The 21,622-nt window shown below is 36.9% G+C and overlaps 1 protein-coding gene across 1 annotated transcript; it reads right to left on the minus strand.

Annotated features, from left to right (window-relative positions):
• Positions 1-1,775: 1,775 nt before the first annotated feature.
• On the minus strand, positions 1,776-21,584 carry LOC134750386 (apoptosis-inducing factor 3). The gene is made up of 4 exons (XM_063685549.1): positions 21,446-21,584; positions 21,164-21,253; positions 19,806-20,140; positions 1,776-3,449 (listed from the first exon to the last, which is right to left on the minus strand). Exons 1-4 carry the CDS (start codon positions 21,501-21,503, stop codon positions 2,151-2,153), a joined length of 1,782 nt encoding a protein of 593 aa, XP_063541619.1. The 5' UTR covers positions 21,504-21,584; the 3' UTR covers positions 1,776-2,150.
• Positions 21,585-21,622: the final 38 nt, after the last annotated feature.

Consider the following 21,622-nt stretch of genomic DNA (forward strand, 5'->3'; position numbering starts at 1 on the left):
AGAGGCAAAGATCGTCTAGTGAAAAAGGTGGAGCCGCAACATTTACGTAAACTGGCACAGGATTTTGAAGTAGAAGAGCAAAATATGTTTTATTTGCGATTTCCCTACCTTACTGAGGTTTGTACTTTAAGTTATATCAGTTCATTGATTTATGCAATGTGAAATGTTAATTTTTTACTATTATGGCATAATCATTTGAACTAATTTCGTCAAAAGTGATAATGCATATTGCCCTAGCAGCAAAAGCCATTCTAACACAAAAAAAAATGCAATTTGAATGTAAAAATTCACTTTATATTTTTGTTTCCAGGCTGAAAGTGCAGGCCATGCAAAGGCATTGGGGAATGCTGACAAAAGGAAACAAAAATTCCAAGAGGAAACTAGAAGGATGTTTAAAAATGATGTAACATTATATGAACGTTTTAGTCACCTTCGTGTGAAGGAGTCATGGGATTAATGATGTATTTTACAAGTAGCAGGAGAAGAAGAGCATAACTATTGATAACACTTATCCCAATGGGTTATGGAGGTTCAATGAAAAAATTAAACAAAAATTCCAATACCATATCCATAAAACTTGGCATTCTGTTATTATTAGTCCTGAATGGGCTTAAAAAATTACTGGAACTGCCTTGAAGGGATTACTTGTTATACTGCTACACAAATTATGTACAACTTTGTTTTAATTTAGCCAATAAATTATATAATTAGTGCACATAATTTTTTATTTGAAATAACAGAAACATCATTTATTGTACATAGATAATAACTTTATTAATGGAATCAACTTACAATATCACATTTAGTAGACATTCTCACTTTGCTGAGTTACAATCCTTCATTAAAAAATCACTCTCCCTTATATCAATCAGCTAGATTGTAGGGCATGAAGCCTTACAATCTAGCAGCAAGCAAAAATAGTATTGTATAGTAATATTTGTGTCACTATTTTCAAAGAAGGGTCAACGACTAACTGAACAATTTACAATACAATCGGTATATGTAATAACAATAAATACAGTTCAGACGACCAGTCTGGCCTAGTGGGTACACCCTACCTGTGAAGCCAATGGTCCTGGGTTCAAGAGAGAGCATTTATTTGTGTGATGAACACAGATATTTGTTTCTGAGTCATGGGTGTTTTCTATGTATTTATCTATATAAGTATGTTTATCGTCACCTAGCACCCATAGTACAAGCTTTGCTTAGTTTGGGGCTAGGTTGATCTGTGTCAGATGACCCCTAATATTTATTTATTATTTATACAAAGATCAAATTGCAAGAAAAAAAATGCTATAAGTAATGTGTTTATTATTACCTCTTGCTGGTTGGGAAACAACAGTTCATTCACCTTGTATATATTTTAACATTCATATTATAAAACTTCATAAGTTTGTAAAAGTTCTTAAAGTAAGGTAAGGTCTCTGACCATAAATATTAAAAATATTCAATATAACCAACAATCTGAAACAAATTTTGCAGAATATTCAATATAACAAACAATCTTCAACAAATTTTGCAAAATATTCAATATAACAAACAATCTGCAACAAATATTGCAAAATATTCAATATAACAAACAATCTGCAATAAATTTTGCAAAATATTCAATATTACAAACAATCTGCAACAAATTCTGCAAAATATTCATTATTACAAACAATCTGCAACAAATTTTGCAAAATATTCAATATAACAAACATTCTGCAACAGATTTTGCAACTAAAAAATAAACAATATTGAAGTATATCTTAATGCTTTAAGTGCACAGTATAGGTAGCGAAATTTTATCCAGTGCACAAACTTTAGTGCTTGTCATGTCATGTAATGTGTTGCATGCATGCATTTAGAGTGTCCATAAGTATCATTGATTTAGTGGAATCATTCTGAAAACCATGCATTAATTAAGGTCATTATATTATTGCCTTTGCTTGCATTAAGCCGGACTATGATACAAACTATACATTACAATTTGTTACTGAGTAGCGTCTCCCTGTTGTGCCTGAGAACATTAAGAAACTTAAAACTTAATATTAAAATAATACTTTTAATTTCAAGTTGTCATTTACTTGATTTTCTTGACCTATAAAAATCTCTTAAATAATTATTATCAAGTTTTCATATATTCGATCAACCACATCCTATTAAAATTAATTAATATTTTTGGTCCACGCAAAAGCGTCATCTTTGAGGTCCTTCCTGTACAGAGATTTCCCTTGATGTAAGTACTCTGCAAACTGGGAGACGACCGGGTCCCTCATGCAGGAAGCCACGGCGATCACCTTGTCCTTCTCGTCGAAAAAGAAAATAACAAACTTGAGGCCGGCAATATCGCCGTCTATCATCGTGCTAGCCGAGCGCCCGCAACCAGCGTAGCGAATAGATTTCCCGAATACCATAGTCCAGAAGTATGGAACCGTTCTTAAAGGTGCTTCCCTCTTTAGAATGTTCAAAGCGGCTACCCGTCCATGGTACTGAGCTAAGCCAATATGTCCGATGCTCATTTGTTTGTTTTCATAACTATACACGGGAGCGTACGCGATATCGCCACCGGCATAAATATGTTTGATATTAGTTTCCAACTTATCGTTGACGTTAACCGCGCCGTTGGGTTGCAAAGCGATACCGGTATCTCTTAAAAAGTCTGTGTAGTAGGTAGTTCCCACACCCAAAATGAGCATATCAGCTTGCAATGTGGTCCCGTTGGCGAGCTCCACCGATTTAATAACACCGTTCTCACCGTTGCATTTCACGATTGTAGTTTGGAAATGGAACGTCACACCGTTCTCTTCAAACAGCTTTTGGAGGCTCTGGCCTATCTCTTTACCAAACACGAGCCCTAAAGGCGCGTCATCTTTCCCAACGACAGTCATGGACTTTGCTTTCTTAACGCAAGACGAAGCGATTTCAAGACCAATGAAACTCAAGCCTAAAACGACTACATTCTTATCTCCGCCCTCACCTAAAGCATTCAAAATATCCATTGAATCTTGAAAGTCTCTAACAGTGAATATGTTCTTAAGATCAATGCCGGGTACATCAATCACACGAGGTTTGCTTCCAGTGGCCAAATACAATGAAGTATAAGACAGTTTGGAGCCATTGCTAAGATGTACTAGTTTCGCATCAGGTTCGACTTTAATGGCCTCTGTGCCTTTGATAACATGAATATTCGATCCATTATAATATTCCTGAGTCCTCGCTTGGAGTTTCTCAATGTCTGTAGCTGTTCCTATCTTGGACACTTTGATCCTGTCGTAGGGGAGGAAGTGTTCTCTGGCGACGATAGTGATGCGGCCGCGGTAGCCCTCGGCGCGGAGGGTCTCGGCGCAGGTGGCGCCCGAGGGGCCGCCGCCCACGATCACGACGGAGGAGCCGTCCGCGGTGCAGGGGCTGCCGAGGTCCTTGATGCGCTTGTTGCTCTTTAGGTCGCTGATCTTGGCGCGTACCTGAAGCAGAGAGGCGGTCTTTATTAGTATGTTGCGAAGGAACGCTTGTAGCACATTTCATCAAGTGACAACCAAAACTCAGTAATTAGGTACTACAACAATTTCAGTCATAGTAAACCGTACTAGTTTTGTTATAGTATACAAGGTTGATTTTTGTTTAATTATTTTTATAAAATTAGTGACTATATATAAAAATCGTTGGAGCCGGCGTTTATACCCAAAATGTTGCTCCTTTAGTTAGGTTACTGTGACAAAGTACTAAAATGTAAAGCGAATGAAATTGCCTTAATCTAGCCCCGGCGTTCTTAGCTTCATGATTTCTGACATGGGACTATACCTACATTTAAAATTATTTAGGAGTAGAAGCCGCACAGTGGCTATAAATGTAAAAAAATAGGGCTTCGTAGTCAGCCAATCTCTTTAGTTTTCGACAGCATACCAATCGGTAAAAGGCGAGGCTGTAATATCATCAGGTGACAACTAAAAGTCACTGAAACCTAACCTACTTTAAGTAAGCTCAAAATGTATTGTACTAACATGGCCTACTACTCGGTAAATGAGTTCCTGGAGAATTCATGTGACATGTGACCAAGTACATTGATTAGAATAAATAAATTGTGTAATTTTATATTGTAATTAGTTCTATCTTATTGTTATTATTGTTATTTATAATTATCGAACTGTTGACATTATTAATTTATAGTTATGTGCATTTTAAAAATATTGACATGTGAATTTATTATCATTTTGTAAGTAATTATTTTTTATGTAACTGACAGTGTATGATTAATACCAATACAATTCTATTCTATTCTATTCTACTTTACATGCCGACTGAATCGATATACCTACTGTTGTACAGTGGCATTCGTCAGATATATCGGAGCGGCCAAGGTGCTCACAAATATCTGAACACGCCTCTATTGTCCAGGCGTTAAGGGTGTGTTCAGATATTTTGAGCACCTCGGCCATATATAATTCCAATAATACCATTAATTCCATTATAGTCTTCTTGACTAATGTTAGAAAGTATGACTGTTCTTGTGGCTCTGAAAATCGGATGTAAGATATTGTTTCGAGTTTCCGCGTGTAAGATATCGCAGCGTAAAAGACTGCACGTACCGTACATAACTGAAATTGTTGCCGTCTTTAATCATTTTCATGCAAAAAAGTATGCAAATTGAGTCAGGAAACCATTTGTCCGGAACTAAGTAAACAATCTCCCTCATATGCACACGTTCTTGTGATTCAACCGCATTTTATGAGTTACCTATTAACAAGTTTGGGAACAAATCAAATTATTTTATTAAATATTTTGATTTGTTTTTTTTTTTTTTTTTTTTTTTTTTTTTTTTTTTTTTTTTTTTTTTTTTTTTTTAAGTAGTCACACTACTATATATAAATTAAAAACTGTAATAGATGTCATATATTAAAGAAAAAGTGACGAAGCCCTCCAGTGGTGAAGGCCGGATTCGAACCGGCGTCTTTAGCTATCGCGGCTAACGCCATGAACCCCTAGGCCACCCCGCCACGGCGGTGCCCGTCCGAATTTCTCGACTATATGTCATCTTAGTAAGACTAGGCGTCTTTGACCAGCTCTAAGGGCAAGCAGTGCGCGCTTGCACCTCCTAAACGAACTCCTTACGGATTTACGTTGTAGCGAGAGAGACTGGTGCTGCCATCTATGAACAAGTTTGGGAACAAATCAAATTATTTTATTAAATATTTTGATTTGTTTTTTTTTTTTTTTTTTTTTTTTTTTTTTTTTTTTTTTTTTTTTTTAAGTAGTCACACTACTATATATAAATTAAAAACTGTAATAGATGTCATATATTAAAGAAAAAGTGACGAAGCCCTCCAGTGGTGAAGGCCGGATTCGAACCGGCGTCTTTAGCTATCGCGGCTAACGCCATGAACCCCTAGGCCACCCCGCCACGGCGGTGCCCGTCCGAATTTCTCGACTATATGTCATCTTAGTAAGACTAGGCGTCTTTGACCAGCTCTAAGGGCAAGCAGTGCGCGCTTGCACCTCCTAAACGAACTCCTTACGGATTTACGTTGTAGCGAGAGAGACTGGTGCTGCCATCTATGAACAAGTTTGGGAACAAATCAAATTATTTTATTAAATATTTTGATTTGTTTTTTTTTTTTTTTTTTTTTTTTTTTTAAGTAGTCACACTACTATATATAAATTAAAAACTGTAATAGATGTCATATATTAAAGAAAAAGTGACGAAGCCCTCCAGTGGTGAAGGCCGGATTCGAACCGGCGTCTTTAGCTATCGCGGCTAACGCCATGAACCCCTAGGCCACCCCGCCACGGCGGTGCCCGTCCGAATTTCTCGACTATATGTCATCTTAGTAAGACTAGGCGTCTTAGGTGGTTCGAATCCGGCCTTCACCACTGGAGGGCTTCGTCACTTTTTCTTTAATATATGACATCTATTACAGTTTTTAATTTATATATAGTAGTGTGACTACTTAAAAAAAAAAAAAAAAAAAAAAAAAAAAAACAAATCAAAATATTTAATAAAATAATTTGATTTGTTCCCAAACTTGTTCATAGATGGCAGCACCAGTCTCTCTCGCTACAACGTAAATCCGTAAGGAGTTCGTTTAGGAGGTGCAAGCGCGCACTGCTTGCCCTTAGAGCTGGTCAAAGACGCCTAGTCTTACTAAGATGACATATAGTCGAGAAATTCGGACGGGCACCGCCGTGGCGGGGTGGCCTAGGGGTTCATGGCGTTAGCCGCGATAGCTAAAGACGCCGGTTCGAATCCGGCCTTCACCACTGGAGGGCTTCGTCACTTTTTCTTTAATATATGACATCTATTACAGTTTTTAGTTACCTATTAGTTGAGACGGCCGACCTTCAGGTTGAGTCACCGTTGTAAACTAGTAAACCGCTCCGTATTCGGTCAAACTGACTGACCCTGGCCACATTCATTGGTTTGACAGGTGTACTTGATACAGGGCATACTTATATGAATAACATGAATATGAATGTTTAGCACAACGGGACTATCGCGTATGATTTAATAAAAACGGTAAATTTAAAATATTTGTTTTACAAGGGGGCAAAGTTGTTGTTTAACCGCTCGTGCTAATATTGATACCCGACCCGAGGAAGCGAAAGATTCTAAAATTGAACCACGAGCGTTGCGAGGTTTCAAAGCACGAGGGTTAAATAAATTGTGCCCCCGAGTGCAACACAAAAATTTTCACCACACCAACCCGTAAGATATCAAACGAAACAAATTCAAACCAAATCAAATCCAAATGAACGTCATTAAATATTTTTATAATTCAAAATTATCATTTAAAAGTCAATTCTGCGGATTCTGCCAGCTAACATAAGGACTAAAGTGACACAACTCAAAATTTGCATCTGATTACATTGCCCCACATGTGGATAAAATGCAACTTTCTCATCAGTTTTTGAACATTCAGGAGAGCCTTTATCAGCTGTGGTGTGGTGAAAACTTTAATATACGCGATCAAGTCCCGTTTTGCTAAATAATAATGAGTAAAAATCGTGAAAGTTTAACTCAATATAGATGAATATGTTATAGTGATACCGGATGGCCCAAAAATACGTTGACCGATTAAGATTTTTTTGTAATATTTTTCTTACGCTTCTATTACAAAGTGTAATTAAAAATTAAAACTACAATAATCTAACTAAAGCTAAATATCTTCAAAATATTCTTCTTTAGCTTTGATACAGAAACGCAAACGTTTGTTAAAATTAACAACAATATGCCGCAGCATAAAAAAAAATCAACGTAAATCATGAAACCAGACGCTGTAGTCGCTGTAGGTAGATATAAAAGAACAGAAATAGATTTAGCACCTATGACAAAGTTGCACAGTCATTCTTTAAATTGAGGAAACACTTAAATAGTAGGTACATTTCAATACAGTTGCTCAAAAAGTGCTTTTACTTAGCTGTTTATAAACAGCTATAGCGTTCGCAAAGTTGGTTTTTGCGAACTAGTGCTTTTTACTTTTCCAACCTTTTTAAATTTAATTCCGACCGTAATATATAACGTCCACACCAAAGAGTATGAATGTTCAGAAACTTTATATATTTTTAAAACCAACACACATTAATATATTTCAAAATTTGACGTGTATATTGTGTATAACACTTATAACCCAGCTGCTGCATCATTGTTCATTATACAACGATAGACAAAAAAGGCAGTTTGCGAACGTGACATCATTGCCTACTAATAACATAGGATGTATCTGGTCATTTTATAAGCCACCTGATAACTGCATCACAAGGACGTTTAGGATAAGAAAATAGCTCCCCAATGGCTCAGAATAAGTTATTAATTGTACTTTTATTTTAGCAGGTTTTTTTTTTATTATACAGTGGAATCCGTTTATTATGACTTCGCTTATACTGACCAACCGCTTACTATGACGTAATTACTGTGCTAAGTTTGGTTTTCATATAAAATAATACTTTGTAACAAATTTGGATAAGATGACTTCGCATATAGTGGCAAATCGCTTACTATGACCTATTAAATCCTATTTTTATGAAATTATATACTGACACATTCGCTGGTTTTAATGGCCATCCCCACGTCTTTCCCTGCAAGGACGTTTGGTGCGTGGAGTGTAGTTGTTTTAGCTTATAGTTCTCAGTGAGAAGTTAATAATTGGTACCAGCTACAAGGTTAATAAAAAACTCATAAAACTTAACAAAAATAAGAAGTTGATCAACTATGCTTTATATGACATCCGCTTAGTATGACGTGTTTGTCACTTCCCTTCGATGTCATTATAATCCGGATTCTACTGTAAATCCAAATCATATTGTCCCACTCTAACACACGAGTCGCATGAAACTTTATCTGTCTCTGTCTCGCTCATTAGACCGAGCTCAGAGAGCCGAGCACTCCCGGTCCCGAACAATTGAATGAAATACCACTGCCCATACTCAGCGTCAATCGTATCGATGAGTAGGTATTAGCATAGGGTAGGACGGGGACGTTTGAAACGTTCAATCGTCCCAAAGTACGTTGTTTCAACCGTCCCCACGTCACATGTTTTACTTCAAGGACCAATATTCTTTACAAACAACACTCCATCGTTGTTTGATGGCAGTTAAAATATTCCATAATTCCCATCTAATATAAGTTATTGTGGAGTTATGATTAAATTCTAGTTGCGGTGAAGTTATGTAATAGAGGCAAAATTAGGGTTTACCTAACCCTTACCTTCAATAAATTGCAACATTGATAACGGGGTTTGCCATGTTTTACTTATCATGGGAACTGAAAGATATCATTTCGACGAGACGTCATATCAATGCTGGTAATCATAATCACACTGATAAAGTGATAAATTTAATTTATTGGCATTTTTTATCGATAATAATATTAACAATCATTGAAACATTAATCATTTATTGTTGTTTAGTCTATCCCCAGATATATAGTTACATTTATGTATAACTTTAATATCCTTAGGTCCTTAATATTAGTACCTAGGTACTAATATTATAAATGTAAAAGAACTCTTGTCTGTTTATCGTCGTCGTTTTGCCTGTTTTATAAACCGATTTAGATGAAATTTGGTAGGTAACTATGGAGATACGTAGTTTGAATCCGGGGAAGGACATAGGGTAGTTTTTATCAATAATCATCATCATTCCACGCAGACGAAGTTGCGCTGCGGAAGAAGGTCGTTAAATTTAACGATTTATATGATTTTTTATAAATTCATATTATTTATATGTATGCGAAATCGTCATTTTACGCCGACGAAATCGCGGGCAGAAGCTAATAATTTTATACCTACTAATCATTTATTGACTAATAATGAATGTCAAATTTAAGTAGGTCATTAGTTGTTTTTAATACAGATAGAGTTAGACCAAGATAAGTCTGCAACGATTTTGATAGCACACGCAGTGCAAGTGTTATTTACACACTTGCACTGCGTGTGCTATCAAAATCGTCTCAGACTTATCTTGGCCTAACTCTATATGTATTATATTGATAAATAATTATTATGAGAACAGATCCGTTCCCAATATTTTTGTAATAGAGGGTTGCAATGGAATGAAAGAATGCTCGATATGCCCTCGCACGATCCTCTCATTTTAATTAAATTCCTTCACGTAATACCCATGCTTTCGTATTTCCCAAGTCGATCTTTCCAAAGATCCACTCCAGGCGTTCCTAGCAGAAGACAAAATGTAAAGAAATATTCAGAACGAATTCAGATTAAGCATACTCAAACTCAATTTGGTGTAACCTGTATAACTATACAGAGTGGTCCAGAAATATACGAATATCATTCCCGCGTGGTCATGCAGCGACCCCAATAACTTTTCCTACATGTTCTTTTAAAACAATCAATACGTACCTAACAACCTATAACACCTGTGGACGTGACGCCCACCCGTCGTGACCGCTACTCACTCAGGCACTGTTAGTGCTTGAAAATGGAGACCTAGGCTCTCCGAAACATGCCGCGCGAGTGACTAAAAATACGTGAGTGAAACCGCTAAGTTAGTTAACCTATAACAGTTAGAAATGAGAAATGTGCTCAAAAATTTTACATATAGGCTCATTCGAGCTTGCCCTTTTTCCATCATTTGGGGTCGGCGCAGCATGTTTTTTTCCTCCATCCATACCTCTCTGTCGTTCGTCATCTCATCATTCACCTGCTTTGTTTTCATATCATCTCTCACATAATCCATCCGCCTTTTCCTTGGTTTTCCTTTCTTCTTACATCCTTCCACCTTCATTGAATACCTTTCGCGTCACATGGCTTTTTTGGTGATTATGTATTTATATTTCAGGGACGATAAGTTCTTAAAGTTACTTGGACTATGGACTATTATAATAAAATCGATTTCCGCCTTTGACCTGCCAGGTCAACAACATTGTGACCTCTACCAAGACTACTTGACAAGTATTGATTATAATGAAAGACAAGTACGTATTACACCTTTACCTGTATTATTAAGTAGGTACCCGTACCATGAGTCACTGCCAGTGTCAAAATGGAAATATACGCTAACGTCTACGAATATGTAACGGAGTACATTTACTTAGGACAGATAATATCCCATGGAGGTCAAACCACCAAGGAAATTGAGCGAAGAATAGGAAATGGATGGAAAAAATTCAGGTCATTGAAAGAAGTCCTGAAGTCTAAGGAGCTAAATATGCAAACAAAAAGCAAAGTCTTCAACACATGTGTACTCCCAGTCATGATCTACGGATGCGAAACGTAGGCTCTCAAGAAATATCACATTGAAAAGCTGAAACGCTGCCAAAGAGCCATGGAGAGAAGCCTGACAGGTATAAGGAAACAGGACAGAGTGAGAAGCAGTATAATAAGAGAGAAAACCAAAGTTGTAGACATAATAACCCGGATTGACCAACAAAAGTGGAGATGGACAGGCCACATGCTAAGCGAATCACAAGAGAAATGGAGTAAAACGGTTACGGATTGGTACCCCAGAGATGGGAAGAGAAGTGCAGGTCACCAACAGACAAGATGGGAAGACGACCTAAAACTCACAGTTGGACATCACTGGAGAAGAGTTGCACGTGACAGGTTCCAATGGAAAATGTTAGAGGAGGCCTATGCCGGCTATGCCAAGAGGCAAACTGAGCTTCGGGACATAATATAACAATCAAGAACATGCCTAGTACTCATACAAAGCAGAGAAGCTCAGAATAAAAGGCTTATTATTATTATTATAACGTCTACGTAATTTACTTTATATACATCTCGCTCGCACTACTATGCGAGTACGAGCGAGATGCATAGAAAGTAAGTTACGTTTTCGATAGCGTTTATGTCAATGCCAAACTGGTGGTATAGCCACAAAGGTTAGGCCAAAATTATATTTTTGGATTGGAGTCACTTGAAAATAACGACAGGGTGATTAAAATTATGAAGAACGATCGAATTAGGTCCTCGAAAAGTAGAAAACTAAGACTCGCAAACGCGCTCGGACCATATTATGAGAAATAAGTTTTTGGCAAAAATTTCATTTCTGGTACAAGCTTTTATCGCTGACTCTACTTTTTTTCCACAGGCAACTATCTCTCTTCGAGAGAATTCTAAAAACACAATTAGGTTTCGTTGTTTTATCACAGAATTCCTATGGCCACTTCCTGTCTCCATGATCAGATCAGCTCGATGGTATCATAATATTGCATTGTGACCCGACTTATGCAAATTTTCAGCTTCCTAAGCTTGGGAGTCGGAAATTTAACTTGCAAGATTTGACCCGTACAAACATATAGGTACATTGCAAGTTAATAAAAATCTTGTTAAAATACTAGAGAAAGTTATGAACTACTAGGTGCTATAGCTTGACCACAACCGCTGTGCCGCTCATAAGGTATGCGCGGGGAGGCGGGGTGCGGGCAGGGAAGATCACGTTCACACAACACAAGAGTCTGTCGTCGTGTCGACCCCCCCGTCTCGCCGCTCGCATACCTAAGGAGCGGCACAGCGGTTGTGGTCAAGCTATAGTACTAGACTAAGCCCGGAATTTGCTAGAAATCGACAAATATTTGAAAGATGCCACAGCGAAAACAGACTAATGTAGGTATGATATTATCGTAAACATGAGTGTTGCGAATGCAATAAGTTAAAATTAGACACGGTCCGTCGTCTGTCTGACGGCATATGAACAATTCCGTTCAACGTAAACATAGAACTCACTTTATATATTTACGTATAAGTATAAAATGTGAAATGATGCTAATGGTCCATGGCCCAAGCGGTTTTTTGGCTCATAGCTTGGTTACGTGTCTGTCTCTCGAGTCACTTTTAATAAACTTATTTTATAGGGTTTTAATCGACTTTCAAATCGAAAGAAGCTTGGCTCAAAGCTTACGCTTTAGCTTGGTTGCCTTAGTTACAATACATCTCTATCTTTAGGGTAACATAAGGTCAGGTTAAATTGACCTAACAGAGGGTTACTTTGGCCCACTTAATTAGCACATATAGAAGGGTCTAACAAAAAATATAAAAACGTGAATGCCTTACCTTTATACCTTTAGGTGTAGGAGATAATTAAACCTACACCAAATTAATCCCAACGGCCAACCAAACACAGGTTCCAGGCCCAACAACCAGACCCGACTTTACGATAGATATCTCTAAACTTTCGTTTTCCAGAATGTATGTTTTAGTAAAATATCAATTCAAAAATTAAATAATTACAGGATACTAGTAGGTATTTTAAAATAATGTCAAGATAGTATCTCCTGTAGAGGATCGTCAACTGTATGATTTCTCCAAATTCTGTAAATGCCAATCTTCATTAATTTGAAATCGAGGGAAGGTCTTCTAAAACCGTTTTGGCGTAGCAGCACGGGATCTGGTAGCTGCCCTTACTGACCCATTACAAAATTCCACCCTGTATATGTACCAGTGTCGGAGCATTTACCACCCGGTCACAAAGAACCATGGCCTATCTGGAAGGCGATGAACAGGCTAGACTGGCCGTTGTAAACAGAGCATGGTCGAATGGGGACTGCTTCGTGGCCACTCTACCCAATGTGCTTGCGACACAGAACTGCAAACCATGGCGCACCTGCTGGATTGTCCCGCGTGCCCCCACTCCTGCTTTGAATTAGACCTGAGAGATGCCACGGTCCGGGCTGTCGGCACCGCTGCTTTCTGGGCATCCACTGTTTAGGGCAACCTCGACACGAGAGAAGACAAGATAGCCATTATGCAAAAAAACCCTGAAAGTTTCGTCGCTTCTGCTCGCAGTGAACAGGCATTTTACGTCGAAACTAGAAATAACTATACAATTAATCGCTATTTTATTTACGAACTATTTTTAGTGATGTCATGTGTGAGCTAATCTTATCTGTAATGTACTAGGATTTGGGTTTTTTTGTAGATCAACATTTTTGGGCGCGGTATGTTCAAAGGAGGAGAGGAAAAGGCAGGAAACGATTGTGACTAAAAGAGTCATTTAGGCCGCGGTCTGGACGCTTGCGACCGGCGGCGCGGGCACCGGAGCGGCGAGTGGCGGCCGCCGCCACTTGATTGAGTTGAGTGCCGCTACTGCCGCTGACGTCCAAAGGCCCCGTAGACAACATGCCAATCGCTAACGAACGAAACGCAACTGTCACTGTCGCACTAATATGGAAGAGTGATAGAGAGACACAAAGCGATTCGATGGCGAAGCGCATGCAATCGTCACCTTGACTCACAGACCACTCGATCACGAATCTGTTTTAGACGACAACGGTGGCGTTCCGCTGCCCGCGCCGCTAGTCGCTTGCGTCCAATTTGCGGCCTTGTGTTTATGAAATTATGACTAAGCCGTAATAGATAGAATATGACTTACATGTGTTACTTATAACACGGATTTTGTGATAACCAGTACAGGACACATATTTATGATAGTGCGTAAGATATTATTCACAGTATATTTATATTATACATTTCCGTAGTACAAGTCAAATAGGTATATTAAAGAGTCCCCGGCAAGCTCGGTTTTCCATACAAACGTAGTTACGCTCTCATTTTAAAACGATTAGCTAGATTGCTCTGAAATTTTGTACTTACAATAGGATAAGGTATATCTAGGTATTTAATTAGTTTATGTAGCTTCAAATACAATAGTTAAAAAAATACGTAAGTATATAATTAAGAGCCAACAGGAGCCGAGACCAAACTCAATTTTGAGATTTGAAAGAGAATATCGTCGTCGCGCTGACGGGGGCGGTACCGCGTACCGAGGGACTATCCCAGTGTGTGTGGTGCACGCACACCGACGCGCACGTTATTTGCGCTCCTCGCCGGCCTCACGCCGCTCGCGTTTTTAGTAACTAAATTCAATATCCTTCTACAACCTGCAATCTAATTAACATTTCGAGTTACAGAATAGTAAAAAAACATAACATAACATGGACATACAAGAAAACATTGTTGTATAAAAACATACAAGATAACGGCTGTTAAATTAATCCAATTAAATATTTTTAAATATGATAAACAAAAATATTAAATTATAGTCGTGAGTATTTTAAAAGTAAAACTCCCTTATACCTTGATTTTAAACAAAGTACTTACTTACTTGGTTCGTATGAATTAGTGACATACCTAATTAAAAAAGAAAGCTATAACTCCCGCGGGAACAATATAGGCCTTTTCCCTTCAGTACACCTGCATGAAATAAGATCTTTTCGAGCAAGCGTCTTGAAAAACAAATTTTCCGCTCTCCGGCTCCGTTGAATAGAAAAAAAGAAAGCCTCAGGTTAGATAAAATTATCATAATAAAGAAACATGTGACATGTGATATTTCTTACTTTGATGTAATTATACAGTTTTATTGATGGTCCGTTTTTTTATTTATGTGTCAGATTTTGATAAAAATAGGTATAAATTGAAGAGCTCCTAATTCTGATCGGAATAAATATGAAACCCAATAAATAAATAAATAATAATAAATATTAAATCAATATTATAGGACATTCTTACACAGATTGACTAAGTCCCACGGTAAGCCCAAGGAGGCTTGTGTTATGGGTACTCAGACAACGATATACATAATATATAAATACTTAAATACAAATAGAAAACACCCATGACTCAGGAACAAATATCTGTGCTCATCATATCATATCATCGAACCCAGGACCATCAGCTTCACAGGCAGGGTCACTACCTCCTAGGCCAGACGACCGGTCGTCGCCCAATATTTTGGGACAATAGTCTAGTCTACAAAAGGTTCAAGGTGGTGAAAAAAATAGTGTAAGCTGTTCGCATAAAAAAACCGCAAATCGATGTACAGGTTAGCCGTTTGGTACACGTATATACTAGTCAAAACAAAAATTTTGACCCGCAGTCCCTAAAAAAAATTCCCTTAGGAGGGGAGTGCTGAAACCTTTTTTTGTATAAAAAAAAACTTTTTTTTAAACCTATCGTATACTTCTCATCTATCATACGAAAGGGCTTTTTGAAGCGATTCTGAAAATATACCACATCATTGCATTTTAGCCATTTTTAGGGTTCCGTAGCCAAATGGCAAAAAACGGAACCCTTATGGATTCGTCATGTCTGTCTGTCTGTCGTCCGTCCGTATGTCACAGCCACTTCTTTCCGAAACTATAAGAACTGTTGAAACTTGGTAAGTAGATGTATTCTGTGAACCGCATTAAGATTTTCACTCAAAAATAGGAAAAAAAATAATTTTAGGGGTTCCCCATACTTAGAACTGAAACCCAAAAATTTTTTTTTTTCATCAAACCCATACGTGTGTGGTATCTATGGATAGGTCTTCAAAAATGATATTGAGGTTTCTCATATATTTTTTTTCTAAACTGAATAGTTTGCGCGAGACCGAGAGACACTTCCAAAGTGGTAAAATGTGTAACCCCCCTCTAACTTCTAAAATAAGAGAATGATAAACCTGAAAAAATATATGATGTACATTACCTTGCCAACTTTTACCGAGAACTGGTTTGAACGAGATCTAGTTAGTAGTTTTTTTTTAATACGTTATAAATCGTAAACCGCAATTTACCTTTCACTCACGTTTCACATAAAAATACATTGTTTAAATTGTGTAATGTACGGAACCTTCGGCGCCCGATTCCGATTCGCACTTGGCCGGTTTTTTCTTAAATTGAAAGAAAAATAATTTTCAAAACATACCAAGTTTGGGCTCCTCCAGATACGATATGGCTGATTTTTTTTGTACAAATGATACGTGATATCCTCATATGTAACCCCAAAAAAGCAATAACAAATTTATTTAGTTTTTTTTTTTTCAATACAAAGTGACACAGTTCTACTTAACCCTTTAACTTGACCCCAAACTTGGTGTGTTTTGAAAATTCTATTTGTTTTAATTTACAAAAAAATGGCTAAAATGTAATGATGTGGTATAATTTTAGAATCGCCTCAAAAAGCCCTTTCGTATGATACCACACACGATAGGTTTTTGGAAAAAAAATGTGTTTTTTTTTTCATACAAAAAAAATGTTTCAGCATACCCCTCCTAAGGGATTTTTTTTAGAAACTGCGGGTCAAAAATTTTGTTTTGACCTCTTAGTATGCGTGTGCCAAACGGCTAACCTGTACATCGATTTGCGGTTTTTCTTTGAAATTGGGCTTGTACGGCTGCCACTAATAGAGATACAAACTCCTAAAAATACGTATGATACCTCATTGGATTCAGAATGATGTCTAGAAAAATGTATTCGAAGCGTTTATTCCCACATAAAAAAAGTTCAAAGCTATTAACAAAAAACGGCCAAGTGCGAGTCGGTTCCGTACCATTACGCAAAAAACGGCAAAAATCCCGTTTGTTGTTTGGGAGCCCCACTTAAAAAAATATTTTATTCTGTTTTTAGTATTTGTTGTTATAGCGGCAACAGAAATACATCATCCGTAAATATTGCAACGTTTTAGCTATCACGGTTCACGAGATACAGCCTGGTGACAGACGGACAGGCAGATTGACAGACAGACAGACAGATATTATTTTAAAGGTATTAAATATTCTTTTAAAAATTAGGAAATAATATGGTGTATTTAAAACATATCATGGAATATACTACGGTTATAAATTGATATTATGTAAAGTAATTTTTTCAACAAGTTAGGCAATTATTAAGTAACCACATTTTTTTCGAACTTTCGTCTTTGTTGTAAATTAAAAAAAAAAGAAAATAATTGGCGTAAAAAGTATTTCGCCTCGTGGAGCCCATTTCATGAGATCACGTCACAAAAGTTTTAATAAAATTAATACTTTGTTTAAAATAAATTTTTGAATAATAGTGAAAATTGTAAAATATAAAGCAATATAATAATACGTACTTAGAACTGATACTTTTCTAAATAAAGAATGAATAAACTAAATTGTGTAATTAATTTTTAGTGCAAATCACCACAATTTGCTTCTAAAGAGCAAATCTGTGACCAAAAATTATATATAGTTTTAATTTTTCGTTCGTATATTCAGATTTGTGTATGAAAATGTGAAACTATTATTTCTAAAATAAATTATTCGTCCCTAATTTACACAAAAATTATACCAAATTTGATCTCATATCAAGAGATAGGTAGAAATAGAGGCAAACTGGACCGCAGAAGCCGACTTTTCCCCTCCCTTTTTGGGGGGTAGCCAGGACTTAATCTCGTAGCTAGTGCGTCAGCTCAGCTTTGTATGAACCAAGGAATAATAAATAGTGTTAAACGATATCCCCTGAGGCCAAAGTGCATACTCACTTTACTTACTTCGCCTACTAAGAGGCAAATCGCGACTTTGTTATGGTTTATCAATAACTTATCACATCACTAGATTATCGACTTTCAATGTCGACTATTGCCCATCACTTTTCTGTCCGTGTACGTATTTAGAAACTTGACCCCGCCCCTAAAATTAGTGCGATAAGGACAACTGCAGCTTAGGCGAAAAATCCTGCGTAAAAATCTCAAAAATCGAGGTTTCGTACTCGACTGTTTCCTCCTCCAAAACTTAAGCAATCGTAACCAAATTTGGAAATCTAAATGATTATGAAATTGTCTGTGTCGGACTGTTTTGATTTTTTGGCTAATTGATACCAGTTTTGAATACCACGCCTCTCATTGCGGCATAGTCAGTGAGGCCATTTTTGGCCATGTTTGAAGGGCTCTAGCGCCTTAAAAAACAAAAATATCAAAAAAAGCAAAACACACCGACACAGATATTGACAATATTAATCTGTGTTAAAAAAATCATTCCTCTAGCTTCAAAAACCAGGGAGGAAACAGTCGAGTACGTTTGTATGGAGAAATGACCACTCCTGTTGGCTCTTAAAGTTTTTCATACAAAACTCGTTTTTGCTCTATTTCGTTTATTTTATGTACTAGAGCTATATAAACTAATTACAGACCTAGATATACCTCATGTCATTGTATGTGCAAAGTTTCATTACAATCCAACACGTAGTTTAAAAAAAATGAGAACGTTTTTGTATGGTAAGGCGAAATTCGGCCGAGCTTTCCTGGGACTCTTAATCAAGGCAATTCTACCATAGTATGTATGAAAGACGTGAAAAATGTTGAACTAATTTACTTATCGCAACATTAGTGTTTCAAAATACCACATAGTCACCCTTCATTACCACCTATTACACTGATGATGCAGAGAGCCTACCGCGAACCTCGAAGAAGTTTTGCGAATTTACAAGTGCATCCGAGGCAAAACTCAGATCCGTACGCCGCTTCGGTAAGCGAGACAAACAATGCATGTATATAGCGATGTCTCGCTTGACCACCCTCAGCGGCGTGCAGATCAGTATTTCATGAAGACCGCCTTACGGGCTTATTACACTTTGCTAAATTTAGTGACTAACAAGAGGGACGCCGCTATACGTGAGACGCGATAAGAGATATCCTATCGTTTCTCACGTATAGCGTCGTCCCTCTTGTTAGTCACTAAATTAGGATAGTGTAATAAAGCTCTTTACGCCAGTCGCAACGGAGACGGTATATGCATTTAGGATGGGAAGCTGATTATTTATTAGTTTGTTTGTGCAAGCGAATGAATGTAACCAGCTGGTAGCTATCTTCAAAACGGCTAGGCTGATTTGGCTGCAGTTGTTGGTTAAGGTTACATGCTACACCAGCAATGGTTCTTAGTTAGGTTCAATTTCATCTAGTAAGATGACCTAACGAAATCATTCCTTGACCCTTGACAAATTGTCAAGTTAAACAAAGTATAAAAACCTGTATCGCGATGCAGGCTTACGAAGTAACTAGTTAATAATCTGTGATGCAGGCACGGCACTAATAATATTTTGCCGTGTAATAATAATATTTTAACTTAGGAAATAAATTTATATATTGGTTGGGTTCAATCTTTTGTGATTTGAAAGTTTCTGAACTTGACTTAAAGTTGAAATTAAGAGGAAGTGAGTAATGTACTAATACCTACTTCAGTTAGTATAATAATAGTTATTTGTGCAACAAGAGAAGAAAGTTGGTTTTTCTTGCGAGTGTTTATTTTGAGTCCCGAGAAAGCGAAAGATTCTAACTTAGAATCTTGAGCGTAGCGAGGGACTCAAAAACACGAGATGTAAAATAACTTTGCTCTCGTGTTGCACACATAATTTTTCACCTCAGTAGTGAGAACATATTAAAGGTTAAAATGTATTTAGAATTACACAGAATAATACAGAGAAAAAAGAAAAAAAAGAATAAAAGTATGAAGTGGCAGTTCATGGCCTTCACTAAATTAAAAAGTTACTATGTTTCACTCCCTGGAGTGAGGAAAGTCGCACTTTCCTCACTCCAGGGAGTGACAAAAGTAGGCTTGTTCGAGCTGCTGAGGTAAAAAAGTCTTTAACAACTCACCTTAACCTCTCCTTTTTCAGTAACTGTAACCTTGTAGCATGGCAGTGAATCGAAGCCAGGGAACTCTTCAATGTCCCCAGTCTTGATGTTGAAGCAAGCTCCATGCCACTGGCACCTTATCCTCCCATCTCCAAGAGCCCCAGACACCAGCGGAGCCCCATAATGAGTGCACTTAGTGCCCAAGGCACTGAATTCCCCTTTCTGTTTCACAAGCAGCACTTTTCCTTCATCTCCAATGTCGAAGACTTTCATTTCATTGTCTTTCAAGTCATCTTGATTGCAGACGACTGACTCTACATAGTTGCTGGTTGATTCCAAGCGGGAAATGGTGCCACCTAAAAAATATATAATGTTGTTACCTACTAGGTTTTGTATAGAAATGCAGACAAGCTAGTGATTATATGACTTTTGTTAATCAAGTAGAGTAACATATAATAAAATCTGTTTTTTTTTTACATTCTTTTATGTTCTGAATATTTTATTGACCAATTCTTCATACAAAATCCGTGTTTTTTTTTACATTCTTCTTTTATGTTCTGAATATTTTATTAACCAATTCTTCATACTGTCTCCTGGGTCACTTCACTGCATAGTATAAAACAAAGTCGCTTTCTGCTGTCTGTATGTCTGTCCCCATGTATGCTTAGATCTTGAAAACTACGGAATGGATTTTGATGCGTTTTTTATAAGAGGAAGGTTTATATATCATGTATAATTTGTAAAGGTTTTGTGTAAATTATTTGTTAAACTACCAGTGCGAATCTAAGGCGGGTCCCTAGTTTTGTAATATAGTTTGTCAAAGGACTGTCTCATTTCAAACATAGACAGAGAGAATCATACTATCTTTGTCTTACACTAGTACTACCACCCAAAAAAAAGGATGAGTATAGTTTTTTTTGTTCTTATTTACTGACAATATGGTTTGACCAACTATAATTAGAACATAGCTTATGGTACAGATTAATAAAGAGTCAGCTGCCTCAAATTAAAAAAATACAGAAATGAATAAAACATTTTTCAAGGTATAAATATCTGTGTAGCAAAAATACGTACAATACATATAGATCTTGAAAAAAAAGCTTAGTTTTTGAGTTTCCTTCATCACCTTGATCTTTCCTGAAGTTAGTTTCAATGCCGAAAGTAGATATCCTTTAAGATATGTGTGTATAAATTGCTTTGTACATTTATTAAATAAATAGTGTATAAATTGTTTACACTGGATCGGGTATTAAGGTTTGCAATTAACACTGAATGTTATTAAAGTCGCGGTCAAGGCCGTCACAGATGCTTATTCTGTTTACCTACCTTTTAATTACAACATAATTCTAAACCAGAATAGTAAAAATTTAAGTACTCACGTCTTTCATTGGTTTCCCTGCTTGGTGTGGTGTTTATATTACAAGTCCGCGAAAATGAACTACCCATTTTATTAGTATTTACTACTGAACCTGTGAACCAATATTGTTTATAATAAAGTAATAAGAACAATTTGAATTTCGCTCTTTTTTCTTACACCTTCATAAGATATACGATAATAAGAACTCCAATCAATTAGGTCAGTTGTAACAACAACTTATGTAGAATAAAAAGCGTAGTGTGTAATATCTATTCGTAACATTAAATTAAGGGAAAGGAATTACCTTGAACAATACGTCTAACGACCTTGTTCAAGAAACCGCTTCTGCAAAATACGACCATGATAAAAAAAAAGTGGTACGCAGCTGTCAAATGATTGTCACTTTTTCTGTTGCCAGCTCAATCGTTTTAGCCTGAGTTCAGGGAAAAAATAAAGTATCATTTAATTAAACCACAGCATT

This window comes from Cydia strobilella, chromosome 19 (genome assembly GCF_947568885.1).
Source record: "Cydia strobilella chromosome 19, ilCydStro3.1, whole genome shotgun sequence".
In the NCBI taxonomy this organism is placed as follows: Eukaryota; Metazoa; Arthropoda; class Insecta; order Lepidoptera; family Tortricidae; genus Cydia; species Cydia strobilella.

Coding starts and splice junctions, on each gene's coding strand:
- LOC134750386 (XM_063685549.1), bottom strand. CDS start 21,503: ATGGTCGTATTTTGCAGAAGCGGTTTCTTGAACAAGGTCGTTAGACGT. Junction 20,141..21,163: donor CAGGGAAACCAATGAAAGAC/GTGAGTACTTAA, acceptor TATATTTTTTAG/GTGGCACCATTTCCCGCTTG. Junction 3,450..19,805: donor CTGAAAAAGGAGAGGTTAAG/GTGAGTTGTTAA, acceptor TCTCTGCTTCAG/GTACGCGCCAAGATCAGCGA.